The sequence below is a fragment of the Myotis brandtii genome, unplaced genomic scaffold (assembly GCF_000412655.1).
Source record: "Myotis brandtii unplaced genomic scaffold, ASM41265v1 scaffold1204, whole genome shotgun sequence".
NCBI classification, from domain to species: domain Eukaryota; kingdom Metazoa; phylum Chordata; class Mammalia; order Chiroptera; family Vespertilionidae; genus Myotis; species Myotis brandtii.
In genome coordinates, this window is record NW_005354186.1 from 509,678 (window position 1) to 524,164 (window position 14,487).

The window sequence follows — 14,487 nt, forward strand, 5'->3', positions numbered from 1 at the left end:
CACAGAGCTGGCGCTCAATGAATGACTGTCAAATGAATGAATGAAATTCCATAAACACCCAAGCACAGGCGGGAGCCAGCACTTGCCAATGCTAAAATGAGGGGATTTTCAGAAACGAATCACCCCTCCCCAGTCCATTGCTCTGAGCGCCTTCTCTGAGCGCCGCCTCTGGAGTCGAGGTAGGAGGGCCGACCCTCACATTGTGGGGGTGGAAGTGCTGGAGTCAGAGGGACCTGGGTGCAAACTCTGGCTCTTCCGCTTACTATCTGTGTGACCTGCAGCTGTGGTTCTCCTCCTGTGAAATGGAGACACTACTGATAATTACTGGCATTTCTTTAAAAAATATATTTTATTGATTTCAGAGAGAAAGGGAGAGGGAGAGAGAGAGAGCTAGAAACATTAATAATGAGAATCATTGATCGGCTGCCTCCTGCACGCCCCCTCCTGGGGATTGAGCCCGCAACCTGGGCATGTGCCCTTGACTGGAATCGAACGTGGGACCCTTCTGTCTTCAGGCCGATGCTCTGTCCACTGAGCCATACCAGGTCGGGCTGGCATTTCTTTTACTGAATGCTAGGTGCCCGGCACTGCACTGAACCTCTCACACATAGCTCATGCGATCCCCCTACCACAACTTTCATCTTCCATGGGGAGCCGGAGCTGCAGAGAAGTGAACTACCCAAGGTCAAGGCTGTAGAGGCAGAGCGGATTGGAGCCCAGGCATTCCGACCTCACAGGGCTTTTTTTGCTACCTGACCTCCTGTCATATGAGGTAAGATCTGTAAACTGCCTAGCCAGCGCGTGGTGCATAGTCAGCCTTCCGAGGACGCTGACATCTTTACGTGTGGGGTCAGGCACCAAGAGTCTGAGGAGAGAGGCAGAGCCAGGGGATAGGGACGGGGGCTGATGGGAGCTCGATAGTCCTGTGTTGGCAGCTGAGCTCCCTACCAGGGGCACGAGCTGAAACTCCCTTCTCCATCCTCCAGAGAAGCCTTGGGGCCTCCTCCCCAGGCCTCCGGATTGACAGGCCTGAGTGAGGAGGACTGGGCGTGGGGCCAGGAGGTGGGGACTTAGCTCAGGCAGGCTAATCAGGTCTCAGGGTGAAATTAAAAGGGAGGAGGAAAGCACGAGTTCCATCAGAACTCACACTTCTTCCCGGCTCCCAGGTGCCCGGGAGCGGACCTGGGCCACCGGGCGCGAGGAGGTCGGGAGCCAGGGCGCAGGATGGCCTCGCAGAGGGCTGTGCGGCTGAGCCTGAAGAAGCCCACCCATGCGGTGTGTGTGGTGGGAGTCGAGACCTTTGTGGATGTTCGCAGGTGAGACCCGAGAGGCGCTCGCCGGGCCGCAGAGTGAAGGAGTAGAGGCAATGGGTGGGTGTGGGATGGGCACCTGGTACCTGTTTTGACAGCCGAGCAGGTGGGGTTGGCTGTAGAGCTTGGGAGGGAGGTTCAGGGTATCCGGTCCACCTTGGGGCCCTGGCTCGTGGGCAGCAGGGTCAGGACCCTGGCCTCGAGCCCCTGGACAAGGGTTCCAGCTCTGAGCCCTGGGGTCAGGCTTTGGGGTGTGGGCTCTGCGTCCTGGGGTCTGTGTGGAGCTTGCGTGGAGCATCAGAACGAATTGCTCAAACCAGGGAACAGGGCTGGGCGTCCCTCAGTTTCTTGCCAACAATTCGCCTCTCTGAGGTGGAGGGGTGAGGTGTGTGGCAACTTGATCCTTGGAGGCTAACCAGGGTGATAGGCATCAGGAGGGACTAATTAGGGGCTGATTTAATGAGTTAAAAAAAAGAAAAGATCTTGCAACAAGACCGGGGTTTGTGATGGCCACGATGGGGGTGGGGGTAATGGTGGCAGCGATGACATCTGAGGGGCAGCAGCAGCAGCAGCTTCTGCCGGCCCAAATCCTCCCTGTCCTGGCTCTGCCCAGTGGGGGCAGGCCCAGGGACCTGGCGCAGCCTCAGGTTCCCCACCCGGCCACTGATGGGGTTAGACTTGAGGATCCCTGGTGGCCTTCCCAGCTCTGACAGATGAGCTATGGATTCCATCTTGCTGTACGGATAGGGCTGGGGCCCCAGCAGATGGGGGCTCGAGCGGGAACCCTCTCCTAGAGGGGGCTGGGGCTGTTCCACAGTGGGGGTCTGAGCTCCTACGGCCCTCCTGGGCCTCAGTACCTGAGCTCTCCCAGTCTGGTGAATGAATGCCGGGCCCGGCTTCCCACCGGGCCTCAGGTGAGCCTCTGACCCACAAGCCCTCCAGGCCAGCCCTCTCTCCGTAGCGGCCTGAGGCCCCATTGAAGGGCCGGGGAAGGAGAGCCAGGAACCCTGGAGGTCAGACCGTGCCTCTAAGTCATACGGGGCGGGGGGGGCCCTGCGGTGGGGTTGGTTCTCTCAGAACTAAGTGGCCAGCAGAGACCCCATTATCTCTTGCTCCTTTACACAATTCCCCCCTCTTTCTGCTTTTGAGAGTATGTTTATTAAAGCTGGAGACAGTGAGACAAGGAAGGGCCTAGAGTAGAAGAAGCCACAGGAGAGAGACGAGGCCGAGCTGCTTTGGCTCTAGGAATGTTTGCGAAAGAAGGGAGCGAAGGCGGGGCTGCTGTCAGCTCCCTGGAGAGTCAGAGAAAAAGGGCCTTGGGGACAGGCTCGGGGGACCCGCTGTTGCTGCCCATTGCTCCCCTGGTTGCAAGTCTCCTGGGGTCCCTTAGAGTTTAGGAGGTGCACTCCTGCGGGGGAGCCAGAGCGGGGAGGCAAAAGCGCAGACATGCTCCTGGGAAGGCGAGTGGGTCCATTTTTTTCAGTTATTGTTGACATGCAATATTATGTTAGTTTCAGGCGTACAGCGTAGTGGTTAGACACTTATAGAACTCAGGAAGTGACCAGCCGGATCAGTCTAGTGCCCATCTGCACCATCCATAGTTATTCCGTACGATATCATGACTGTATTCCCTATGCCGTACTTTATTCCCTCGTCTCCTGCCCTTTTAACTCAGGGGGTTGCCAGACTGAGCGAATGAACACAGAGGACTCCTGGTGAGGGTTGCGTTTCAGATAAACAGCAACTTTTTTTTTTTTTTTTAAAGTACAGTAGTTCCCCTTTATCTGAGGTTTCGCTTTCCACGGTTTCAGTTAGCTGTGGTCTACCATGGTCTGAAAATATTAAATGGAAAATTCTAGAAGTAAAGAATTCGGATGTTTTGAGTTGGCCACCATTCTGAGAAGTGTGATGAAATACCACGCCGCTCCGTTCCATTCGGCCTGGGATGTGAATCATCCCTTTGTCCAGCACCCACCTCCTTGCATCTCATCACGCAGGCCTCGTGTCCTCTCACATCATCACAAGAAACGGAAGGGTGAGCACAGTGCAGGAAGGTATTTTGAGAGAGGAGAGGCCACAACAGTCAGATCACTTTTATTACAGGATCTTGTTGTAATTGTCCTATTTTATTATTAGTGATTGCTGTTCATCTCTTATTGTGCTTAGTTTATAAATTAAACTTGACCGTAGGTATGTATGTGTAAGACAAAACATGGTATGTAGAAATACCACCCACACGGTTTCGGGGGTCCACTGTGGGTCTTGGAACGTATCCCTTGAGGATAAAGGGCGTCTAATATATTGCATGGGACGTGCTTGTATTTTTAAAAATCTGCTGTTCAGCTGAAATTCTAATTGAGTGAGGCACCCTGTACTTTCTCCGGCAACGCTGTTTTAACACCAAGGGGAGGGAAGAGGTCCCTAGTGGGCCCCGTCTTCCCGACTCCAGACCCCTGTTCTCATCCCATGGGGTGGCTATTTCCGGAAGTAATTTCAGAACCTCAGGCCCTTGGTGAGCATTTGACTGGGAGCCAGGTCACCTCTGACGGAGTTAGATGCAGGGACCTCTGGGAGCCTTCCACTCGGCCACTGACCTGCTGTCTGGCCTGGGCCAAGTCACTGGCCCTCTCTTAGCCCCGAGTCAAGCTGCGTCCACTCTTCAGTTCAGTGTGGAGATAAAGTGCCCAGACTTTGGAGCTGGACAGACTTGGCTTCTCGTCCTCGCTCCCCCCATTCATGGCAGAGTGCCCCCGGGCAAGCTGCTGCACGTCTCTGAGCCTCAGTGTCCTCATCTGACAAATGGAGAAACAATGGCACGCACCGTCATGGGTTAGGAGGAAGGTATATGAGACGTGCATGTACAGGGCCCTGTGCATGGAGAGTGCTCACAGCAGTGACGGCTCTGTGGGGTCCTCCAGTTCCTGTGCTTTCCATCATGCCTCAGAGCGTGGGGGGCAGAGGACAGGTCAGGGTGCGTGTGGTGGGAACAGAGGATGATGCTGACTGTGACTCCTTTGGGACCATGAAGCACCTTAGCAGCTCCAGTGCGGGCCCTGCCCCGCTGAGGGCACGAGGATGTTGCCTGGGATGCTCGTAGCTGCCGGGCTCTGCTTGTCTCTGGGAGGGGGTGTTGCTTCGGGGTCCTGAGTGAGCACTCTGAGAGGCCTCCACTAAAGAGCCCGCCAGGAACCTTCTCCCCGGTGTTGGTGGTGACAAGGTCATAGCTTCTTCGGCAGCAGATTGGTTTGAAAGTGACCTGGAGAACTCCCTGCAGGCGAGGCCTGCTGTGGGTGCAGAGAGGGACACGGCATTGTCACGGGAGGTGAACAAAGGGGGATGGTGTTGTCAACCTGGGAGAGTTTGAAGAGGAGCCTGAGGCTCACTGCAAGGCCTTGGCCAGCCAGGAGGAAGGGGCTGCACCTGATCATGAACTTGGGGCTCCCCCACCCCCTTGCTAGGTGCCTGGCCAGCTGAGCCACACAAGGGGTTTCTATCCAGCCTTGCTGCTGGAAGGGGGAGCCTCCCAGAAGAGGAGGGGTGCCGTCACCTCAGCTGCCCGGAGTCTGAACCCTCCAGGAGAGCCCGCGGAGATGGGTGTGTGGGGGTGACATCACGGGAAGTGATTCATTCCCCCAGGTGCGGAGTGGACTGGGGTTTGGAGAGATATTTGTGTTTGGGTAATCGTGTGCCCCAGGGTGTCTCAGCCCAAGAAAACCTTAGAGCTCCCCTGTAGCATGTGCTGCAGATCCCACCCCTCCCTGCAGCAGGCTAGCTCACCACCCTGACCCCTCACCCCAGTGGGCTAGCTCACCACCCTGACCTCTCACCCCAGTGGGCTAGCTCACCACCCTGACCCAGGTTGGCCAGACTTCCCTGGCTGTCTACATCCTTGCTTGGAGGTGGCTCTCAGAGGACGCATACAAAAAAAGAGGGCTGGGCAACATGGGGAATCCATCAGTGGCCCAGCCTGGCCCTCCTTGTCTGCCCAGGAGGCCATGATGACAGCTGGGAACATTTACTTCGGGATGGAGGAGGAGAAGGCTGGCTGGGTAGGGGACAGGGGTATTCTCCTGGAACTTTCCCCAAGCCTCCTGCAGCCCTGCAAAAGCATCAACACAAAAGAGACCCTTGGGATCCGAGACTAGAATTCAAGGAGCGCAGGGTGGGGGGTCGCTATGGGACCTCTCAGATGAGCCAGAGAGAGGACCCAGGCAGCTGCCTTCTCTGGGGCTCCCTTATTTCAAAACAAGAAAATGCCGGAACAGAGTTCGAAACTTGTGGCCAATATGTCCGTAATTCCTTAATAATCCAGGAATAAATGAAGGCTTTTAACTTGCACAGAAGTGCAATGAGGCATAATTGTGCTCTTCACGTGGTAATTTAATTATGGGATTGACGCCGGGATTAATCACAGTGACTGGCAGGTTCCGACAGCCGGGCCGGGACCCGGGTTTCACGCCTCGTGAGGACCTTCTCTCCTCCTCCCTCCATCCTGTTCCGCATCCCATCCCATCGCACGTGTTAATGCTTGAAATTGAGGGTTCTTGGAAAACAGGAGGCCAGGGTCCCCCATAAGTTCCCTGGGACCACAAGAGGTCTGTGAGCTGTAGACTCTGGATGTAGAGTGTATGTTCTTGGGACGCGCAATACTGTTCATCAGGGAGGGCTCAGTGGCCAGCCACCCCTCGGCTCAGGGGGCTACCTGACCCCTGACCCCTGCTGCCACCCGCCATTTTCAGACCTATCGGCCCCTCTTTCCCGCCCGCTTCTGGCCCCATCACCGCTCCCCTGTGCCCCCCCTTATCATTTCCAGTCTTGGCATCACCCCAATTCTTCACCTTCTCCTTTCCCTTTCCAGCTCCTGTCACTTCCACCCTCCAGTTTTCTCTTCTCCCCCCAGACCCCGCCCCTCTGCCCTGGGTGGGCGGGAGGGTCTGAGAGAAGATTCCAGATGTAAGGAATGGGGGTGTCGCTCACTGGCGATGGAGATTCCTCCTCGGTCCCAGAATGCCTTCCCTGTGACGTGTTGTCCTCTCCGTTGCTCTGCCCCTCTCTGTGCTTCTAAGCAGCTATTCAGCTCTGCCAAGTGGTCCTGATGCTCAGAGATGTGGGGGTGGGACGTGGGGCTGGAGGGAGATGAGAGTCACGTGATGACAGCTGAGAACAGGACAGGTCTTAGTCATCACCACCGGCCGGGGTCAGGCTGGTCCTCGCAGACCGTGTGAACTTGGCCAACGCTTAGCTTCTCTGGATCTCCCCCCGCCCCCCACTTCCTAGATGGCGATAAACTTCGCCTGTGAATTTGACCCCACTTTGCAGATGAGGGATTTCACGATTCCAGAGCGCAGGCTGGCTTGCCTTCATTCTATAGATGGGACACCCGGCTGAGAGGGGAGAAGTGATTCATGACTCTGACTCCATTCAGGGCCTTTGCTCAGGGGCGTTCTGGTCCCAGCCCCTGTTCGCCTCTGCTGCCCTTGAGTGTGGTCACGAAGTTTCAATCGCACTGTACGTGCACGCCCGCACGTGGTATTTTGTGGAAGAGCCACACTCAAGGGGCCGCAGTTTGCCGTCCACTGCCCTATGCACAGTAGGTGCTCAGGAAATGAGTGTTGAGCAGCTGGCGGCACTAACAGCGACCCATGTGCCCCTGGGAGCTGCCATCCTTCAGGACTGGAGTCTGTGGGGCCAGTCGGCCATGGTGAGTCTCAGCTCCAGGCACAAGGGCCCACAGAGCTGACCCCACCTGCTGGGACCTGCTGGCTGGTCCCATGGTATCTCTTGTGGCTTCGGTTCAGGGGTCTTCAAGTCCAGGACACCTGGGCGGTGGCACCTCGGGGGCTCCTGGCCTGCAGGCCGCCGTCCAGGTGTGGAGAGGAGCCACGGCTGCCCACCGGCTTGCTCTTCAGCCTTTCCATTCAATTCTGCATTATTCTCCCCTCCTGCCCTTGCCTCTTCCTGGCACAGTGCCGTGGGCAACCCTCCAGGCACACTGGTCCTTTGCTACCCACCCACCCATCTGCAGGCTGGGTCAGTGCCTTTCTGACCTCCCTGCCCAGACCCTAGTTCAGGGGTCTGGGGCCCTACCAGACCCTAAGCTCTGTCCCCAGGGGCTGGTAAAGTCTAAGTGGCAGGTAGGATGGATGGCATGGGAGGAACTTTGCCATGACCTCTATATCTCTCCTCTACCTAGAAACCAGATGGTAAACTTGAAATAAGGTGTGGCCTGTAGAGGCCCAGTGAGTGGAAGCTTCTGAGAGGCAGGTTCCAGCCAAGCAAAAGGAAAAGCTTTCTAATTACTCGATTTTCCAAAGCACAGAGGGGTGTTAGGTAGTGCGCTGCCTGTTGTGGGAAGTGTTCAAGCCTGGAGTCCTATGCTGGGCAGGGGCTGACCCGGGTGACCTTCGAGAGTCCTTTCTGAGCAAGGCCTGTGAAGATACCCTACAGTCTCATTCTCCTGGGGCAGGCAGGGCCCCGCAAGTCAGGAGCACCGTTCCCTTGGCCTGCACGGCCTCACTCCCGCGAGGCTCAGGTGCGCGGATGGGAGGGAGGAACATGGCTCTTCTGCCTTGGTGTCCTACATCCTGCCTTAGGCCTTCCTATCAGATCCCAAGGATCCTTAAGCAGAAATTGGTGTTGCAGTGTGAACATTTTCCTTTCTCCTTCCTACATTTCCTGGTCCCGCTGGGGGCACGCTTGGGGCACGCACACTCATTTCAATGTCAGCCAGGACAGCATGCAGGAGAAGACAAATAAGCTGCTTCCTCATCTCTCTGACCCTAGGGAGTTCCTTAACCGCTCAGATTTCTTCATCGGCCAAATGAGGACAATAACACATACCTGGGAGGGTTGTTGTGAAGTGTGGGTGAGGTCATAGGTATCAAAAATTGAGCTTGTGCCTGGCACATAGAGTAAGTGCTTGAAAACACCACCCCAATAGACCCCACCCCCACATTACCCGTGAAACATGCTTTCCTTATGCCAAAGCAAGTGGGTATGGCTGAGGAGGGCCAAAGCAAGTGGGTATGGCTGTGGATTTGCAATGCCCCGTCCTACCCTCCGTGCCTGCTCTCCTGAGATTCTCTGAGAACCGGCTCCATTCTCCTTGTACCTCTTTACTGACCTGGTGTACCGGGCCTGCTCTGGGCAGGGGGGGCAGGGGCGGGCAGTGTGAGTCAGGCAGGGAGCTGCTCTGGCCAACAAGGACGGACTTGAAGGGCCCCAGGAAGGTCCGAACCAGTGCTGTGGGGACAGAGGAAAGGACGCGGGCTCCGGCTCCCATGGGCTGGGCTGTTGAGGGAAGAGTTACAGGAATGACAATGATGGTGCCTAACACTTATTAAGCACCTACTGTGTGCCAAACACTTTAAATACATCAATTCCTGGACTCCCCCAACAGCCCCAGGAAGTAGCTCTTTGGGTTACATCCATGTGACTGAGGAGGAACATTGAGGTGGGATTTGAGGCCACACTTCATACAGAGTCCACACCCTGCTCCACAGAGAAGAGGGTGTTTGAAGTGGATATTTAAGAATGCAAAAGATGGCCCCTCCCACATCCTCTCTACCCCCTCTCCCGCAAAGATGGGGGAAGGGCACTGGGGGCAGAGGGTGGGAGAGGTCACAGACTCATCAGCATGACCCTGGAAATGATGATCAAGATCAGGAAAATTACCCTGCCAGGCTCTCCCGGGTGGTAATGATTGTAGATCCTTTCATTTAAAGGGATATTTCAAGGCCATCACTTTGCCTGGCACGCTAGGGCTGCACTTGGGGTTTTGGTTGTGTCTGGGCCTATGCCAAAGAGACCAGGTTGAAGAACTGACGAGGCCAACCACACGGCGGGCAACCTGGGACTCACCCAAACTCCCAGGCCTGCCTGTTCCATCCCCAAGAACGTTTAATATTTGGGTGGGTTCTCAGAGGTCCAGGAAAGGACGGAAGTGGGAAGATATATCCAAGGAACCCTCTGGCCCTGGCATCTTTGCAGTCAAGGGAGTCTATGTACGTGGACTTGATCTTGGGAGATGACCTTGAGGCTGATGGCTCTGCCCTGCTGATGGCCATGGAGAGCCCTGACGTGTAGGGAGGGAGAAGCAGTGGTTCCCTCCTCTGACTTCCTCTCTAGGCCGTGAGCTCCACGTGGCCCAGGACCTCATGGAACCCAGGGCCTTCGCGTAGTGCTCAGCAAGAGGGTGCACAGTTCAGGTTTATTCAGGGATGAAGGACAAGAGGCACCCTCTGAGGCCCTGTTGGCCTCGCTCTGGGTGCCTGTGGCTGGAGTTTGCAGAGCATCGCCTCCTCTAGGGCCCAGGAAGGCCAGGCCCTACGCTGTGGCTGGGAGCAGTTGGTGTGTGAGGAGTGGATGGAGGCCTGGCAGACGAACGCCCCAAGCTGGGGGCTGGCAGATGGAGGGCTTCTCAACCCCCCTTTCTGGAGCCCAGAGCCCTGGGGTATCAGGTGGATGTGGTGTACCAGGTGGACGGGGAGAAGTTGCCCTGGTACTGGCACCAGCCAAGTTCTAGATCCCTCCTGGGTACAGATGGGCTGAGTCTCCCTGCTGAGTAGAGGTACCTGAACCCATTCATGCCTTTAACAAGGGCTTATGAGCACCGACCACGTGCCAGACACTGTTATAGGTGCTGGGGCTACAGCGCTGAGCAAAATAGACCACACTCCCTGCCCTCATGGAGCTGACCTTCCAGCAGGAGAGATGGGCAACAATCAACTGAATGAGTCAGGATCAGCAGAGTAACAGGAGGGTGGGGGAGAAGGTGGGGTGAGCTGCAGATTAAATGGGGTGAGAATATAACACTTAAGCCAATCCCTGAAGAGGGTAAGGGAGGGAGCCTTGCGGATACCTGTGGGGGAACCATTCTATGCAGAGGCAGCAGCCAGTGCAAGGGTCCTGGGGCAGGACAGCCTGGCAGTTTCATGGAAGAGCAGGAAGGTCAGTGTGGCTGGAGCAGAGTGGGCAAGGGGGAGGGGTGCAGAGTGGGGAGGAGGAGGTCGGGAGGTGGCAGGGAGCCCATCAGGAGGGACATTGTATATCACTGTGGGGACTTAGTTGAGTGTGACGGGATCCACTATTTTTGAACGTAAAGGAGCAACACAATATGACTTACATATGCTGAGCGTGGAACAGACTGGAGAGGGCTCCTAGGCCGAGGGAGACCCGTGAGGAGGCTGCCCAGCGATCCCAGGGAGTGGCCATGATAGTGGAGGTGGTCGGCCAAGTGCATTTCCTGTGGCACCATGAGCATATGCTGAGCGTGGAACAGACTGGAGAGGGCTCCTAGGCCGAGGGAGACCCCTGAGGAGGCTGCCCAGCGATCCTGGGGAGTGGCCATGATAGTGGAGGTGGTCGGCCAAGTGCATTTCCTGTGGCAGCATGAGAGCAGGAAGCCTTGGGGTGGGGTGGGGTGGGGGTGTCCAGAGGTTTGCTGTCTCTGCTTCCTGGAGTCTCGGGGTTGCTGTGAAAATGGAGGATTGAACTTTGTGGCTTGGCCCCATCCCCATCTCCCCCTTTTTAAAAAAAATCCTCACCTGAGGACATTTTTTCCATTACTTTTCAGAGAGAGTAGAAGGGAGGGGGAGAAGGAGGAGGGAGAGAGACAGACAGATTGGTTGCCTTATGCAGGCACCCGGACTGGGGGTAGGGAGTGAACCCCCAACTAAGGTCCGTGCCCTTGACTGGGAATTGAACCTTTTGGTCCGTGGGCTGAGGCTCTAACCACTGATCCTTGCCAGCTCCCTTTGGGCTGTCTGATGTCTAGGGCTCCCACGGACTGGGGGTAGGGAGTGAACCCCCAACTAAGGTCCGTGCCCTTGACTGGGAATTGAACCCTTTGGTCCGTGGGCTGAGGCTCTAACCACTGAGCCCGGCCAGAGCCCCAGCTCCCTTTGGGCTGTCTGATGTCTAGGGCTCCCAGGGAGGTCTGCTGAAAGGGCTCTATTACTTAAACCAGCGGTTCTCAACCTGTGAGTCACGACCCCTTTGGGGGTCGAACGACCCTTTCACAGGGGTCGCCTAAGACCATAGGAAAACACATATATAATTGCATATTGTTTTTGTGATTAATCACTATGCTTTATTTACGCTCAATTTGTAACAATGAAAATACATCCTGCATATCAGATATTTTCATTACGATTCATAACAGTAGAAAAATTACAGTTATGAAGTAGCAATGCAAATAATTTCATGGCTGAGGAGGGCCAAAGCAAGTGGGTATGGCTGTGGATTTGCAATGCCCCGTCCTACCCTCCGTGCCTGCTCTCCTGAGATTCTCTGAGAACCGGCTCCATTCTCCTTGTACCTCTTTACTGACCTGGTGCACCGGGCCTGCTCTGGGCAGGGGGGGCAGGGGTGGGCAGCGTGAGTCAGGCAGGGAGCTGCTCTGGCCAACAAGGACGGACTTGAAGGGCCCCAGGAAGGTCTGAACCAGTGCTGTGGGGACAGAGGAAAGGACGCGGGCTCCGGCTCCCATGGGCTGGGCTGTTGAGGGAAGAGTTACAGGAATGACAATGATGGTGCCTAACACTTATTAAGCACCTACTGTGTGCCAAACACTTTAAATACATCAATTCCTGGACTCCCCCAACAGCCCCAGGAAGTAGCTCTTTGGGTTACATCCATGTGACTGAGGAGGAACATTGAGGTGGGATTTGAGGCCACACTTCATACAGAGTCCACACCCTGCTCCACAGAGAAGAGGGTGTTTGAAGTGGATATTTAAGAATGCAAAAGATGGCCCCTCCCACATCCTCTCTACCCCTTCTCCCGCAAAGATGGGGGAAGGACACTGGGGGCAGAGGGTGGGAGAGGTCACAGACTCATCAGCATGACCCTGGAAATGATGATCAAGATCAGGAAATTACCCTGCCAGGCTCTCCCGGGTGGTAATGACTGTAGATCCTTTCATTTAAAGGGATATTTCAAGGCCATCACTTTGCCTGGCACGCTAGGGCTGCACTTGGGGTTTTGGTTGTGTCTGGGCCTATGCCAAAGAGACCAGATTGAAGAACTGACGAGGCCAACCACACGGCGGGCAACCTGGGACTCACCCAAACTCCCAGGCCTGCCTGTTCCATCCCCAAGAACGTTTAATATTTGGGTGGGTTCTCAGAGGTCCAGGAAAGGACGGAAGTGGGAAGATATATCCAAGGAACCCTCTGGCCCTGGCATCTTTGCAGTCAAGGGAGTCTATGTACGTGGACTTGATCTTGGGAGATGACCTTGAGGCTGATGGCTCTGCCCTGCTGATGGCCATGGAGAGCCCTGACGTGTAGGGAGGGAGAAGCAGTGGTTCCCTCCTCTGACTTCCTCTCTAGGCCGTGAGCTCCACGTGGCCCAGGACCTCATGGAACCCAGGGCCTTCGCGTAGTGCTCAGCAAGAGGGTGCACAGTTCAGGTTTATTCAGGGATGAAGGACAAGAGGCACCCTCTGAGGCCCTGTTGGCCTCGCTCTGGGTGCCTGTGGCTGGAGTTTGCAGAGCATCGCCTCCTCTAGGGCCCAGGAAGGCCAGGCCCTACGCTGTGGCTGGGAGCAGTTGGTGTGTGAGGAGTGGATGGAGGCCTGGCAGACGAACGCCCCAAGCTGGGGGCTGGCAGATGGAGGGCTTCTCAACCCCCCTTTCTGGAGCCCAGAGCCCTGGGGTATCAGGTGGATGTGGTGTACCAGGTGGATGGGGAGAAGTTGCCCTGCTACTGGCACCAGCCAAGTTCTAGATCCCTCCTGGGTACAGATGGGCTGAGTCTCCCTGCTGAGTAGAGGTACCTGAACCCATTCATGCCTTTAACAAGGGCTTATGAGCACCGACCACGTGCCAGACACTGTTATAGGTGCTGGGGCTACAGCGCTGAGCAAAATAGACCACACTCCCTGCCCTCATGGAGCTGACCTTCCAGCAGGAGAGATGGGCAACAATCAACTGAATGAGTCAGGATCAGCAGAGTAACAGGAGGGTGGGGGAGAAGGTGGGGTGAGCTGCAGATTAAATGGGGTGAGAATATAACACTTAAGCCAATCCCTGAAGAGGGTAAGGGAGGGAGCCTTGCGGATACCTGTGGGGGAACCATTCTATGCAGAGGCAGCAGCCAGTGCAAGGGTCCTGGGGCAGGACAGCCTGGCAGTTTCATGGAAGAGCAGGAAGGTCAGTGTGGCTGGAGCAGAGTGGGCAAGGGGGAGGGGTGCAGAGTGGGGAGGAGGAGGTCGGGAGGTGGCAGGGAGCCCATCAGGAGGGACATTGTATATCACTGTGGGGACTTAGTTGAGTGTGACGGGATCCACTATTTTTGAACGTAAAGGAGCAACACAATATGACTTACATATGCTGAGCGTGGAACAGACTGGAGAGGGCTCCTAGGCCGAGGGAGACCCCTGAGGAGGCTGCCCAGCGATCCTGGGGAGTGGCCATGATAGTGGAGGTGGTCGGCCAAGTGCATTTCCTGTGGCAGCATGAGAGCAGGAAGCCTTGGGGTGGGGTGGGGTGGGGGTGTCCAGAGGTTTGCTGTCTCTGCTTCCTGGAGTCTCGGGGTTGCTGTGAAAATGGAGGATTGAACTTTGTGGCTTGGCCCCATCCCCATCTCCCCCTTTTTAAAAAAAATCCTCACCTGAGGACATTTTTTCCATTACTTTTCAGAGAGAGTAGAAGGGAGGGGGAGAAGGAGGAGGGAGAGAGACAGACAGATTGGTTGCCTTATGCAGGCACCCGGACTGGGGGTAGGGAGTGAACCCCCAACTAAGGTCCGTGCCCTTGACTGGGAATTGAACCTTTTGGTCCGTGGGCTGAGGCTCTAACCACTGAGCCCGGCCAGAGCCCCAGCTCCCTTTGGGCTGTCTGATGTCTAGGGCTCCCAGGGAGGTCTGCTGAAAGGGCTCTATTACTTAAACCAGTGGTTCTCAACCTGTGGGTCATGACCCCTTTGGGGGTCGAACGACCCTTTCACAGGGGTCGCCTAAGACCATAGGAAAACACATATATAATTGCATATTGTTTTTGTGATTAATCACTATGCTTTATTTACGCTCAATTTGTAACAATGAAAATACATCCTGCATATCAGATATTTTCATTACGATTCATAACAGTAGAAAAATTACAGTTATGAAGTAGCAATGCAAATAATTTTATGGTTGGGGGTCACCACAACATGAGGAACTGTATTAAAGGGT

General features: G+C 55.6%; 1 protein-coding gene across 1 annotated transcript in view; it reads left to right on the forward strand.

The window, feature by feature from the left end:
- Nucleotides 1-730: 730 nt before the first annotated feature.
- Nucleotides 731-14,487, forward strand: part of PADI1 (peptidyl arginine deiminase, type I) — a 46,467-nt gene continuing 32,710 nt past the window's right edge. The window contains exons 1-2 of the mRNA XM_005858730.2: nt 731-772; nt 1,167-1,316. Of these exons, the coding sequence (XP_005858792.2) occupies nt 768-772; nt 1,167-1,316 (155 nt within the window). The 5' untranslated portion in view covers nt 731-767. The remainder of the gene's footprint in view (nt 773-1,166; nt 1,317-14,487) is intronic.